At 54.0% G+C, this 14,443-nt stretch overlaps 3 protein-coding genes across 3 annotated transcripts; 2 read left to right on the top strand and 1 right to left on the bottom strand.

The window, feature by feature from the left end:
- On the top strand, positions 1-6,281 carry sidD (nonribosomal peptide synthase SidD; the record flags this gene model as incomplete). Its single annotated transcript, XM_026757131.1, has 2 exons — positions 1-420; positions 474-6,281. 2 exons carry the CDS (start codon positions 1-3, stop codon positions 6,279-6,281), a joined length of 6,228 nt encoding a protein of 2,075 aa, XP_026617843.1.
- Positions 6,282-6,487: 206 nt separating this feature from the next.
- Positions 6,488-10,493, bottom strand: CDV56_103051 (ABC transporter ATP-binding protein; the record flags this gene model as incomplete). Its single annotated transcript, XM_026756670.1, has 2 exons — positions 6,488-9,510; positions 9,560-10,493. The coding sequence occupies 2 exons, from the start codon at positions 10,491-10,493 to the stop codon at positions 6,488-6,490; spliced, it is 3,957 nt and encodes a 1,318-aa protein (XP_026617842.1).
- An 845-nt stretch (positions 10,494-11,338) lies between these two features.
- On the top strand, positions 11,339-13,290 carry mirD (putative MFS siderophore iron transporter; the record flags this gene model as incomplete). Its single annotated transcript, XM_026756322.1, has 4 exons — positions 11,339-11,592; positions 11,652-11,922; positions 11,972-12,314; positions 12,362-13,290. The coding sequence occupies 4 exons, from the start codon at positions 11,339-11,341 to the stop codon at positions 13,288-13,290; spliced, it is 1,797 nt and encodes a 598-aa protein (XP_026617841.1).
- Between the last annotated feature and the right edge of the window lie 1,153 nt (positions 13,291-14,443).

The following is a 14,443-nucleotide window of genomic DNA, read 5'->3' as shown; positions in this document are numbered from 1 at the left end:
ATGGGTTCGATTCAACATGATGATATTCACAATCAGAAACACCGCAGCAATGAGTTCGGTGGCTTAAATGGCAGCGGCGTCGAGTCGTTTGAGGCTGCAGGCCTTGCTTCCGACCAGGGCTCTAGTCCGACAGGCATGAGAGACGAAGTCGTGCTTTTATCATGGCTCATTGTGCTCCTGCGGACACGAGAAGGCAGCCAAGTTCGATACGATTGGGCATACAGACATCCAGAAGAGGAGCCGGTACCCAGATGTCTGGCCATGAATGAAGTAGTGGCGGGGTTACAAAGTAGCATCAAGGAAACTGCCGCAGCTGTCTCTCGGTATCTTGTCGCAAATGCACCGAGTCAGTCGGTGTCTGCTTCTTTGCTTTTGAGTACCAGCTCGCTTTCGCATACGTCAGAAGAAGCGAAAGATGAAGTGAGTAATTGCGCGGATGTGGAATACCAGCTTAGCTGACTGCGGCCAACAAGGGGTTACTCCACCTGGAAGCCTGTTTCGAGAATGGTCTGCTCCAGATTCGTCCGACATGGCACTCCGAGAATATGCTGGCATTCACAGTGACGCGATACATCAGGACCCTCATCGACACGGTCAGATGCTGCATTTCTAATCCTGAGGTGTCCATCCAAGACTGCCTTCGACCTACCACATACGATCTGGACGAGATATGGCGTTGGAATCACAACCTGCCACCCACTTACAACTTTTGCATGCATGAAATGATCTCCGAACAGGCTCGAAAGTTCCCTGATAAAGAAGCAATTGCATCCTGGGACGGCAGCCTGACATACAGCCAGATTGATCAGTACTCCACATTCGCTGCGCGCTCGCTCAAGGATATGGGAGTGGACTTGCATGACGTCTTACCGGTCTGCTTTGAGAAGTCCAGATGGACCATCGTCGCGGTTCTGGCAGTAATGAAAGCCGGCGCGACTTTTGTACTAATGGACCCAACGCTGCCGCTTGCGCGACTGCAGAACATGGCCCAACAGGTCGGCGCCAAGATGATGGTATCATCTCGGGACCAGCACGACCTGGCGACTGAGATCATACCCAGTGCAAAAGTCTTCGTCGTGGAGGAGAACGCGTTCAGCAGTCTGTCCATCAAACAAAACATCGGACTGCTACCGACGGTTCCCTCGTCCGCCCTGATGTACATGATCTTCACGTCCGGCAGCACAGGTACTCCGAAAGGCGTCAAGATCTCCCACGAGACCTACACCAGTAGTGCCATCCCCCGAGCCAAGGCGGTCGGCTACACGGAGGACTCGCGTGTTCTTGACTTTGCCTCCTACGCCTTCGACGTCAGCATCGACAGCATGTTTCTGACCCTGGGCAACGGTGGTTGTCTTTGCATTCCATCCGAAGAGGACCGCCTGAACGACATCAACGGAGTGATCCGGCGGATGAAAGTCAACTATGCGGGTCTGACGCCCTCGGTGGCCCGTATTCTGGACGCGGATGTGATATCCTCGCTCAGTGGCCTCGGCCTCGGAGGAGAGGCAGTCTCGGCGAGAGATGTCACGCTCTGGGGTCGGGATACCAGGATTATTATCGGCTACGGTCCCTGCGAATGCACGATTGGGTGTACGGTGAACAGTAGCGCCGCCACGGGAAGAGACTATATCTCCATCGGTCCCGGTAATGGGGCAGCCATTTGGATTGTCGACCCTAATGACCATGAATCCCTCGTACCCGTCGGCGCGGTGGGAGAGTTGCTGGTCGAAGGTCCCATAGTGGGACAGGGCTACCTGAATGACCCGGAGAAAACTGCAGCATCGTTTATTGAGGATCCCTCGTGGTTGATTGCGGGTCACAACGGCTACGCCGGTCGTCGGGGCCGTCTGTACAAGACTGGTGATCTGGGTCGATATGACCCGGATGGGTCGGGGGGTATTGTCTTCGTGGGACGCAAGGATACCCAAGTCAAGTTGCGAGGACAACGAGTCGAGCTCGGGGAGATCGAGAGCCAATTGAGAGCCCGACTGCCTTCGGAGACGACCGTGATCGCTGAGGTGATTGTACCCCAAGGGTCTGGGGGACAACCGACGTTGGTGGCATTTTTGGCAGCGCAGACGACAAAAGGACATGACCATGCGGGACTCGAGGCGGCAGAACTTCCTAACGAGCTGCGAATAGTGCTGTCAGAAGCCGACGCTGAGCTGGCGAAGGTTTTGCCTCGATACATGGTGCCAACTGCGTATATCCCCGTCAACCATATTCCTACATTGATCTCTGGTAAAACGGACCGCAAGAGACTGCGGCAGTTCGGCGCTACCGTCGACCTGCGCCAGCTGGACCAGGGAGAGACAAAGACCACAACCCGGGAGTTGAGTGATCTGGAGCGAGATTTGCGACAGGCCTGGAGCCAGACGTTGAAGCTCCAAGTCGACTCTATCCGCCTCGAAGACAACTTCTTCGCTCTGGGTGGAGACTCCCTCACAGCAATGAAACTGGTCTCTGTCTGTCGGTCTCAAGGTCTCAACCTTAGTGTCACCAACACGTTTAGCAATCCTACCCTCTCAGCCATGGCCAGCGTCGCTCGTATTTGCGACGTCGAAATGCAAGCGGAAGTCCCGGCATTCTCAATGATTACCTCAGATGTCGAGAGCGTCTGCGTAGAAGCAGCCGAGGCCTGCGGCGTTGGTCCAGCTGATATCGAGGATATCTACCCCTGTACGCCCACACAGGAGTCCCTGTTCACCTTCTCGCTTAAATCAATCAAGCCGTACGTGGCGCAGAGAGTCGCATGTATCCCGTCGCAAATCGACCTCGACGCCTGGCGGAAGGCATGGAAGGAGGTGGTAGCCGCAATCCCCATTCTGCGGACACGAGTGGCCCAGCTGCAAGAACCTGGGCTTCAGCAGGTTGTTCTCAAGGAAAGTGTTTCCTGGACGCAGGCTTCAAATCTATCGGCATACCTGGAGAACGATCGGACCGAAAAGATGAATCTCGGACAGAGTCTGGCTCGTTACGCCATTGTTGACGATTCAATCGATGGCAAGCGATACATGGTTTGGACTATTCACCACGTCCTTTACGATGGATGGTCAGAGCCGATCATCCTCAAACAAGTCAGCGACGCCCTGCAAGGGCAGCCGGTCGAGGTCAAGACGCAGATGCGAGACTTCGTCAAATACGTGCGCGACTCGGATGACGCCGCCGTGCAGGAATTCTGGCGACGGGAGCTCAAAGGTGCGGTCGGGCCTCAATTCCCGCGTCTACCATCAAGAGACTTCGTGCCCACCCCGGACGCCCTGGTCGAGTATCAGGTCTCCCTCGAGGCCAGTGCCGGATCGCCCTTCACCATGGCAACACTAATCCGTGGCGCCTGGGCCCTCGTCGCGTCCCAATACACCGGAAGCGACGATGTCGTTTTCGGCGAGACCCTCACAGGTCGCGACATCCCACTACCTGGAGTCGAAAGCATTGTTGGCCCGTTAATTGCAACCGTCCCCGTCCGCGTGCGCGTTCACCGGGCAAGTACCGTGGAATCCTACCTACAAGCTGTGCAGCAAGGCGTCTTGGCCCGTACCCCATACCAGCACATGGGCATGCAAAACATCCGCAAGGTCAGCGAAGATGCGCAACACGCATGCGAAACTGGCACGGGTCTGGTCATTCAGCCGGAACCAGAATACGTCGGCAGCGAACTCGGCGTTGAGAGCGGGGACGTCGTCCGTGAAGCGCTTCATTTCAACCCGTATCCGCTGATGCTGGCTTGCGGTATTCGCAAGGGCGGCTTCCGGGTTTGCGCGAGCTTCGACAGCAGCTTAATTGAGATCAAGCAAATGGAACGGATGCTTGCGCAACTGGAGACCGCTTGCTTGCAGTTGAGTAAAGGTCTTTCCCGAAGGGTTGACGAGATTTCCTGTCTGCCCGAGGCGGAACTGAACCAAATCTGGCAATGGAATAAGATTCCACCTTTGTCTGTGGACGAATCATCGAGTAGGCTGCGTGCCGATGCAAACATCAAGCCCGGTTCAAGCTATCCTCCTGCGGTAGTTCCTTGGGTTTGCAACCCTCGAAACCCATCCCTGCTCTCGCCCATCGGCTGCGTCGGTGAGCTCTGGCTCGAAGGAGACTTTCTATCTGGCTACACAGTTGATAACCTCGCCTGGCTCATGGCCGGAAGCTCTACCTGTGCAGGTCGAACGGGCAGACTGCAAGCAACCAGCGACATGGTCCAGTTGCGAGAAGACGGCACTTTGGTGTTCGTTGGTCGGAAGGAGAATGTTGTTCCTGTTCATGGGTATGCAGTGGATATTACAGAGATTGAAAGTCACCTCACAGGACATCTTGCACCGACAATCCGTGCCGCTGCTGCTGTAGCGCAATCCTCATCCGACCAGGAGCTGGTTTTATTCATTGAGCAACCGGCTGACGAGGAAGACTGTGTTGAGCTCCTGTCGGAGAAGCATGAGATAGCCTGCGACTCGTCAGGTCAAGCCTTCCAGACCACAATTTGCGCCATGATTCCTGACAGTCTTGCTGCAGCGTTGAAGAAGCTCGACAAATTCATGCGAGACTCGCTTCCATCGTATATGGTTCCGTCCGCCTACATCGTGGTAGACAAACTGCCCATGACGATGGACCATATTGACCACAGTTTGCTCAATGAAATCGCCTCTCAGATTCCTCCTCAAATCTTTAACCAGGTTCGTGATGGCTTCAGGGAAATTCGGACCAAGGCTACCGTTCACAGCCATCTGTCAGCTTCAGAAAGCATCCTGCGGTCTGCATGGGCCAAAATCCTTCGTGTCGATCCGGAGCAGATTGACGTAGACGACAATTTCTTCCGGCTCGGCGGGGATTCCGTTCTTGCAATGAAGCTCGTGTCAAGTCTTCGCGCGCAAGGCCACAGTTTATCCGTGGCTGATATCTTCCGGCACATGCGTCTCGGCGACGCTGCCAGAGTGTTGAAGGTGGACCACCGTGCAAAAGAGAAGGTCAACATGTACCGGCCGTTTTCGACACTGAGCTTAGTAGATGTTGAGCAGTTCCTGTCTGAGATTGTCCGACCACGGCTTGGCGATCCAAGCTGGCCCGTTCGAGATGTGTTGTCGGTGACCGACTCGCAGGCTCTGGATATCAGAGCAACCATTCAGCCGCCGAGGACGTCAATCCAGTATACAATGCTGTACTTTGACGGCGGCGTTGACAAGGACCGATTATTCCGTGCGTGCAGCGACCTTGTTAAGACGCACGAGATTCTCCGGACCGTCTTCATTGCACATGAATCCAGCTTCTTGCAAGTTGTCCTGCACGAGCTGGAAATTCCTGTGAGCACGCACAGGACTGACAAGGATCTTGATCACTATGTCACCAACATCTGCAGGGAGGACATCGAATCCAACTTCCTGCTAGGATCTCCGTTCCTCAAACTCTTCCACGTCGAAGGAAACAATGGCAGAGACTGTCTCATCATTGGCCTATCTCACGCCCAATACGACGGCGTCTCCCTGCCCAAACTACTCGAGGATCTGGACTCCTTGTACACCGGCACCCAAATCGCCATGTTCTCCCCGTTCTCGTCGTACATGGCCCAGATCAGTGACGAGCACATCCGAAGCAAAGCAATGACCTACTGGCGCAATCTCCTCTCCAACTCCTCGCTCTCGATCCTCGACGGCCCCTCGTCCCACCCGACCGACAAAGCAGTCTTCCACACCCGACCCGCCAACACTCAATCCCTCGAGGAAATCACCACCGCAAACCTCCTCACAGCAGCCTGGGCCCTGGTCCTCGCTCGCCGGCTCCAAACAGCAGACGTCACATTCGGCGGCGTCACCTCCGGCCGCACCCTCGACATCCCCAACGCCGAGAACGTCATGGGCCCCTGCTACCAGCTCACCACCATCCGGGTCCCCTTCAAGCCCCACTGGACCGCGTCGGACCTGCTGCGCTTCGTGCAGGCGCAGGCTGCCGAGTCTGCGGCGCACGACTTCCTGGGTTTCGAGGAGATAGCCGAGCTGGCGGGGTGGTCTCCCGAACGCAAACTCTTCGACTCCATTGTGCATCATCAGGACTGGGACGATTTCGATAGTATGCCCTTTGCGGGGGGCTCTTGTCGGGTTGAGATCGCTAACCCGCATGGGGATGCGGCGTACCCGATCAAGGCTGTTTCGTTTGTGAAGGGGGGGAAGATACATGTTGGTGTGGTTGGCAGTGAGAGGGATGTGGTGTTTGTGGATGCTGTTCTGGGGGAATTGGTCGCTGCGGTTGAGGAGTTGGGTGCCCAGACGGGGAAGGTGTTGCTTGATAGTCAGTTGTTCTAGATTTGTGGTTCTTATGCATGGTTGACGTGGTAGTTAGATGTTTATGCTTGATTCATTGAATATATCATATATATATCTGCGATTTGATTCAGAATTGCTAGACCACTCAAACAGTAGAGAACACCGGTCTATTGAACATGAATCGAGTCTATGAAAAATGCTAAGGATTAAATATATAAAGGAATGAGAAATCCATCAAATGCACCTTACTCCGCCACAGTCTGATGCATGACATTCGCCCTATAACTCTCCGACCTCTGCAGCAGTTCCTCATGCGTCCCCCGATCCACGCACCGACCCGCCTCAATCAAGAAGATCACATCCGCCTTGCGAATCGTATGCAACCGATGCGCAATCGCAATGACCGTGATCCCCTTCGCGGCCTTCTCCAACCCATCCTGCAGCAGCTTCTCCGACTCCGCATCCAAAGCACTCGTCGACTCATCCAGGATCAACAGCTTGGGTTTGCGAACCAGCGCCCGGGCAATGGACAGCCGCTGCTTCTGGCCACCGGAGAACTGGCTCCCGTTGGGTCCGCAGAGCGTCTGGTACCCCTCCGGCAAGGCCTGGATCACGTCGTGGATGTTGGCCAGCTTGCACGCCTCAACGATTTCGTCCATGGTCGCTTCGTGGTCGGGTCGCGCGCCGAGGCCGATGTTGAACTCGATGCTGCCCTCGAAGAGCACGCTCTCCTGTGGGACCAGCGCCATGGTGTCGCGGAAGGAGACGTCCCGGTGCTTGGTGATGTCGACGCCGTCGACGACGATGGCGCCGGACTCGGGGGTGTAGAGCCGTTCGACGAGGGAGATGATGGTGGATTTTCCCGCGCCGCTGGGTCCCACCAGTGCGCAGAACTGGCCTGGCCGGATATCGATGTTGAGGCCGTTGAGGACTCTGATATCGGGTCGCGCGGGGTATGCGAAGTGCACGTCGCGGAGCTGCACGCTTGAGGCTTGGCTGTTTGATGCGATGGGCTTGGGCTCGGCTGTTGCCTCGGGGTCGTTCGAGGCCGTCGTCGTAGGGCTGCGGACGTGTCCCTGCATCTTGTCCGAGCCGATCTCGATGAGACTGAGGATTCGGGCCATTGCGGCGCGGGCGCTGGAGAGCTCCGGCGCGAGGGCGAACATTTGACTCCAGAGCAGAGCACTGACCAGCAGGGAGAAGACCACGATCAGGAACTGCGTCTGGGTGTAGTTGCCTGCGATGATCTGTTTGGCACCCCACCAGTATGCCAGCGCGTTCACCAGGTTGCCGAGGAAGTAGGTCATTGCCTGCCAGAGACTTGCGTGCACGGTGACCTTGAATGTCTCTTTGCGGGGTCCCTTCAGCGATCGCCGGTAGGTTTGGAGAGTCTCTTCTTCGAGAGACAGGGATGCGATGGTCTTGATGGATGTGATGGCCTCGACGCCGATATCGACAGACTTTGTGTATGCGTTCTCGTGACGCTCCTCGAATTTGCCGAGCACATGTAGCTCCATCAGCCCAGCTCCAAGCAGCAGTGGGACCAGCGCCAGGCAGACCAATGCGATCCTCCAGGCGATAATGTGGGTCAGAATAATCGCCGCGATGAGGTTGACAGTGATCGAGAACAGAGTGCCGATGACCGAGCCGCTCAAGCCAGCCAGGGCATTGCCATCTCTGGTGATATAGGACAGAAGCAAAGCTGGCGTCCGGCCCTCGGACTGATGCCATTGCAGGTCCTGCTCGAAGAGTGACCGGAACGACAAGACGCGAACCGCGTAGACAATCTTCTCGGAGACCCAGCCAAAGCCAGACCAGCTGACCACGTTGGCGAAGAATTCAATGATAGCGAGGATGAAGAACATCAAGCCAAAGAAGTTTCCTCTTGACCGGATGCTCTCTGCGCTGTGGCAGGGATTCAGACTGCCAACGGTGTTTCCGAAGATCACAGCCTCTCCAGAAAAGGCGCCGCCAACAACACTCGAACCAAGAAGTGCAAGAAAAATGAAAAGCAGATGAGGTCGTAATGCTGGCGCGTATCCTTTGGCAAGCGCCCAGAGGGACTTTTTGGGAGTCTCAGGCTCTTCTGGTTCCTCTGGGGAGTCGGCAACTGGCCTTTCGGTCGTTGAGACTGGAGTTTTCTCGGCACCACCAAAGTCGTCGAGGAAAAGAGTGCTCTTCTCAATATCAGCCTCGCTTGAAGACGCCTGATCAGATCTGCTGACGTTCTCGATGTTGACTGTGGTTTCATGCTTCCCTGTCGCAGATAGAGTCTGCAATTTGACGAGATCAGCGTAGGCACCATTCTTAGCCATGAGTGTCGCGTGATTGCCTTCTTCCACGATATGACCCTTGTGCATGACGATGATGTTGTCCGCGCTGGTGATTGTCGATAACCGATGGGCAATCGTGATTATAGTCCTGCCGGTGGCAATGTTGGAGATGGCCCGCTGGATGCGCTGTTCGCTTCGTGAATCCAGAGACGCCGTAGCTTCATCTAGTATGAGCACTGCAGGGTCCTTGACCAGAGCTCTGGCAAGCGCAATTCGCTGTTTCTGGCCACCGCTAATCAACCGGCCACTGGAGCCCACAACTGTACCGTACCCATGTTGCAGCGCACTGATGAAGGCGTCCGCATCCGCAAGCGACGCAGCCTTTTTGACCAAACCAACGATTTCAACGACGCCTGGACCCCGCGCCTCTGCTGCAGCGGTCAAATCCTTGCCGTCCCTGAGTTCACTGGCGAGCTCGGCCAGGTCGGTACTCAACAGGGTCGTCTTCAAGTGTGCATGATTTGGATTGCTCGAGTTGATCAACCCATGAGCAATGTTTTCAAGAAGTGATCGGTCAAGGAGAGAGGGCTCCTGCTGAACCAGGCTCAGAAAGCCCCTCAAGTCACGAGTATTGACATCACGCAGGTCCTGGCCGTCGAAAAGAATCTGACCTTTTGTGGGATCGTAGAGTCTTGTGACCAAACCCGCAATGGTCGACTTGCCACTACCCGATAGACCGACAATAGCGGTATGCTTGTTGGCCGGGATGCTGAGACTGATGTTGTCGAGAACGATGATCTCGGGGCGCGAGGGATAGGTGAAGGAAACATCCTTGAACTCAAACCCGCCCTCAGCCTGGCTAAGGCGAAGACCGGAATCGCTCGTACTGTCAATCACCGGCTCGCGGTCGATATCTTCACGCAGCTTCTGGAACGAGGCGACGGCTGCGACGAACAGGTGCAGGAAGGGTGCGACTTGACTCAGGAGCAAGGTGGCTGTCCCCGTGTCAGTATGGCTCGCTATCAAGGACGGAATGGACCTCACCTTCAACAAGAATGAAAATCACAGTAAAGGTAGCACCCACCGTGGCACCGTGAGAGTCATCACTCACTGACTCGGCAATCCGTCTGCTCCCTTGCCAGAACGCCAGACCATTGGCGGAATATGCAATAAAATATAACACTCCGGACTGTATGCCAACCGCCGTCACCTTCTTCAATCCTTCAGTCTCCGCAGCCTTGAGTGCCTTGGCGAATTTGTCCTCCAGCCGCGCATTGGCACTAAAGGCCTGCACCACGACGGTGTTGGAAAGTGCCTCGGAAGCGATGGACGCGGCACTCGCAGCGTAATCCGACACGCGCCCGGTGTATTTCTCAATATAATGGCTTCCGACGAACGACATCAGGAAGTACGCCGGGATTAACGAGACGAGCATTCCGGCCAGCTTGGTATCTTTGATGAAGGCCACGATGTATGCGGTGATAAAAAAGGACAGACTTGATAAACATATTCCCACTTTCTCCGATGTGCCGGACCGAATTGCCTGTATGTCGCCATTAAGCCGCGATGCGATCTCACCGGGGGGCAGTTTATCAAAGTACGATGGTTCTTGTCGGAGGAGGTTTTGCAGATAGGTTTCCCGCAGGCGTTGCGCCAGTCGAGCGCCGTTCAGACTCCAGCATGAGAGGTGAACGTAGATCAGAACAAACTGAGCGATAGCCAGATACACGATGATCAGAATCTTGCCGTTGATGTCATGTTGATAGTCGGAGTCGGAGTCTGACGATTCTGACTCGCCGCAGGTCACTGCATTAAAGTCGTCGAGGAGCTGACCGAACAGAATCCCAATCAAGGGGAACGGGACACCAGAGGCGGCTGCGCTGACAATACCCAACAGGAGTCGACATAGATCAACCTTGGAGGGATTGCCGGCCAGAAGTAGGCGGGGATAGCCCGATAGTTTCTGGACGAGCTTCATGAGGACTCGGGGTTGATGATGCCTGCTTGCAACCTCGAGATTGTCGCTGCTGCTGTCGCTGTCGCGTGTATGAGCTGTGCAACGGTGCTGGGCCTCATTGGACACGCGGGACTAGCTCGTCAATGACATTGAGAAGGGAAGCAGATTCGTCATGTGAGAAGTACCCTCCTTTAGTGATTCTACTCGGCTGTTCTGATACCTAAGGTGGACACAGATTCGTGGTATTGTTACGTAAAACTTATCTGATCCGTGAAGTCGAATCAGAAGACTCGGAGATTTACGGAGTGCTGGTCTCCACTGATTGATAAAACTTTACCATGCCATCAGATTACTAGCGCATACATTACAGTAATTTATGTTCGGTAAGATCCATCTGTATAGGATGTTCCATTGTATTACCTGTATCATGATGGTAAGGTGCCTTTTGTCTGTCATCCTACAGAATCCACTCCCACGCATACCCTCGTACCATGCATAGTGGGTTGAGAGCCATCAAGGGCAAACTCTCTCTGTATTCTGTATGGAGAGATGCCATACCACCGTCTCAACTAGTAACTGCCTGTCAACGTCCCCTGCCGCGTATCGGCCCTTAGAGGAGTCTCCTACGCGATCTTTCGCTAGCCACTGCGCCTAATAGTCCTAAACGGTGGGCATCGCCTGAGTGCATCCCAGCATGGTCATCTTGCGTTGTCTTGGCAGAATGCCAAGACGCGAGGAAGTTCAAGTTGAAAAGCACGAGGAAGACGCTCGGCCCATGCTGATCTTGCGACTTTCGTGTCAATCGCTAACTTCTCCTTCTTCTTTCCCCTGGCGGTAGAGAGCCCATTCTTCGATCGCTTCACAAAATGCTGTCGTCGTGGCAGAAGAAGTTCTTCCAGTCTCCGGAGACCCCTCCAGCTGCGGATAGTGCCACTCCTAGGGACGATGGGGTGGCTAACCCAGAGACGGTCACCTATCCGGATACCAAGATCCCTTCTGAAGTCGTCAATCATGATGCAAGTGAATCGCTGCCAGATGAGAAGGCTCAAGATGGTGTCACTCAAGCGGAAGCGATTACCCTGACATGGTCCAAGACATCTTTGGGAGCTGCCTATTTCCTGTGAGCCAAACACAATCTGATGTCTCGAGGATAACCGCTGATGTACGTTCAACCAACAGCATGTGGCTCTTGTACCTTGTCAATGGCCTTCAGGCCTCCATCACCGGCAATATCGCTGCCTACGTGACGAGCGGGTTCGAATCCCACTCGCTGATCCCGGTCATCTCCATCGTCTCCAGCGTCATGTCGTCGGCAACCTACATGCCGCTGGCAAAGATCCTGAATCTCTGGGACAGATCTATTGGTTTCCTGCTAATGGTGGCTTTTGCCACTCTGGGACTGATCTTGTCTGCGACGTGTCACGACATTGGAACCTACTGTGCCGCACAGGTAGGTCCGCCTGCTATTCTCAGTATGACACAGACTGACCGCTCCGAAGGTTTTCTACAGCATCGGCTTCGCCGGTATCATTTTTAGCGTCGATGTCATTACGACCGATACATCGACGCTGCGCGACCGAGGTCTCGCCTACGCCTTTACTTCCTCTCCCTATATCATCACTGCGTTTGGGGGCCCTGCTGCGGCCGAGCACTTTTACGACTCGAACTGGCGATGGGCATATGGTTGTTTCTCAATCGTTTTGCCCGTCGTTGCCCTGCCCATGTTTTTCCTGCTGCGTTGGAACCGGCACAAAGCAAAAAAGAGTGGCCTTTTGAAGGCCAAGCCCAGCAGTGGCAGAACGTGGATGCAGAGTATCAGGCACTATATCATCGAGTTTGACAGTAAGTGTTTTTCGCAGTATTCTGAAATTGCATGTTAATGTTGCTAGTGCTCGGTGTCTTTTTCCTAGCTGCCGGCCTTGTGCTTTTCCTCCTGCCTTTTACCATCGCCGGCTCCACGGAGAATGATTGGAAGTCGGCCTCCATCATCACCATGCTCGTGATCGGTATCGTTTGCCTTCTTGTCTTCGCGCTAGTCGAACGCTTCGTCGCTCCGGTCCCCTTCCTTCCCTGGGCTCTCTTGGCCTCGAGAACAGTCCTCGGTGCCTGCATGGTGGACGTCTGCTATCAGATTGCCTACTACTGCTGGTACAACTACTACACTTCATACCTCCAGGTCGTGTACGGCACCAGCATCACAACCGCGGGATACATCAGCAGCATCTTCGACGTGGTCTCCGGAGTCTGGCTGTTCGTCGTGGGGTTCCTGATCAAGAAAACAAACCGTTTCCGCTGGCTGCTCTTCATCGCCGTCCCCCTCTACATCCTCGGTGTCGGTCTGATGATCTACTTCCGCAAACCGAGCTGGTCCGTCGGGTACATGATCATGTGCCAGATCTTCATCGCGTTCGCGGGCGGTACCATGATTATCTGCCAGCAGGTGGCTGTACTGGCGGCGTCGGACCACGACCACGCGGCTTCCGCCCTGGCCTTCCTGAACGTTTTCGGCACGATGGGAGGCGCCGTTGGAAGTAGTATCTCCGGTGCCATCTGGACGCACACGCTGCCTGGTGCGCTGAAGCGTCTGCTTCCCGAGTCTGTCAAGGCGGATTGGGAGACGATCTATGATTCCCTGGAGGTGCAGCTCAGCTATGAGAGAGGCACGCCGGCCCGGCAGGCCATTGCCCTTGCTTATGCCAGTACGCAGAGCAAGATGTTGATTGCGGGAACTGCCATCATGGCTCTTTCGCTCATTTGGATGTTTGTCATCAGGGATATCAAGCTTACCAAAACGCAGACCAAGGGAGTTTTGTTTTAGTTCCGAGGATTTGTTGTTTGCCTGCCTCGGGCATGAGCTTGGGGGTTTGGAACTTTGAGTCTTAGGACTTGATCATGTCCATTATGATTGTTATCGATATAGGATAAACAGGGATACAAGTGATGTGAGATGAGAACGATGGTCAAAAGAAGCTGAAGAGTGATTATGCAGGAATATAATTTAATGTTTTATCAGTTGCTTCCAATACCCTAATGCTTTTCTTGAGCATATTTTCCACGCGACACCGGTGTATGTCCTTTTACTTAGAGGCCTTCATCTCTGAAACAATCAATCTTCAACACATACCAGGTTGAGATTGCGACTGCAGATGGAATATTTGCATTGAGCTCAGTTCTCTACATGCTCGAATAGCCCACCATACACTCATGCATGATGCCACTGGAAAAGGTATAGATGTCTCTGACATTATCTGAATTTCCCAAGAATCTCCGGATAGAAGAACCATAGATAATCCTACCTCCTGATAGTTCACCATGATCAAGTGATGGGAAAATTCTGTCGCCTCAAGCTCGAATCCTTGGCATTTCCCTTGGCATCTTGGCACCGTTATCTGATCAAAGAGGTATTCTTCTTGTTGTATCAAAATATCACTCCTAGTCTTGAATTTTGAGTGTTACAGACTGTTGTTATCAGAAACCCCACCACTAGTAAGTTGGTAACGACCAGTTTTGAGGGAAATACAGGCTAGTAGAATATTAGCCCATACGTGTATTTTACACAATATGGGCCATGATACTAGCGTCGGAAATTCTCTCCCTGTTTTGATCTGATAACTCAATGACTTGGCGCAGGTGACAGTGGGACTAGTTCATGTCTCCTAGACGCTTTTACACTGTGGACTCGGTGAGCAGAATCTTCTCTGACCCCATCCGGATGATGAATCTGCCGTGTGCTCATCTTATCAATCAGTTCGTGCGTCAAACCCCACTTCGTCCGAGTTTTCTTCCCTGGGTGACTCATTGTGGACGTTAAATCCGTGTGTACAGAGTCGAAATTGAGCAAGGAATAAGCACTGTAGCATTTGTATGCATTTTCATTGTGGTTGTCTTGAAGGTATGCCTGATTAGCTAGAGAGCCTTGATGCCACAACCATTCTATTATAGTTTACAATGAATTTACTTAATAAGAACAG

Source organism: Aspergillus thermomutatus, assembly GCF_002237265.1.
Source record: "Aspergillus thermomutatus strain HMR AF 39 chromosome Unknown NODE_16, whole genome shotgun sequence".
Classification (NCBI taxonomy): domain Eukaryota; kingdom Fungi; phylum Ascomycota; class Eurotiomycetes; order Eurotiales; family Aspergillaceae; genus Aspergillus; species Aspergillus thermomutatus.
The sequence above is the reverse complement of the archived record's forward strand: the minus strand, read 5'-3'. Positions and strand labels throughout refer to the sequence as shown.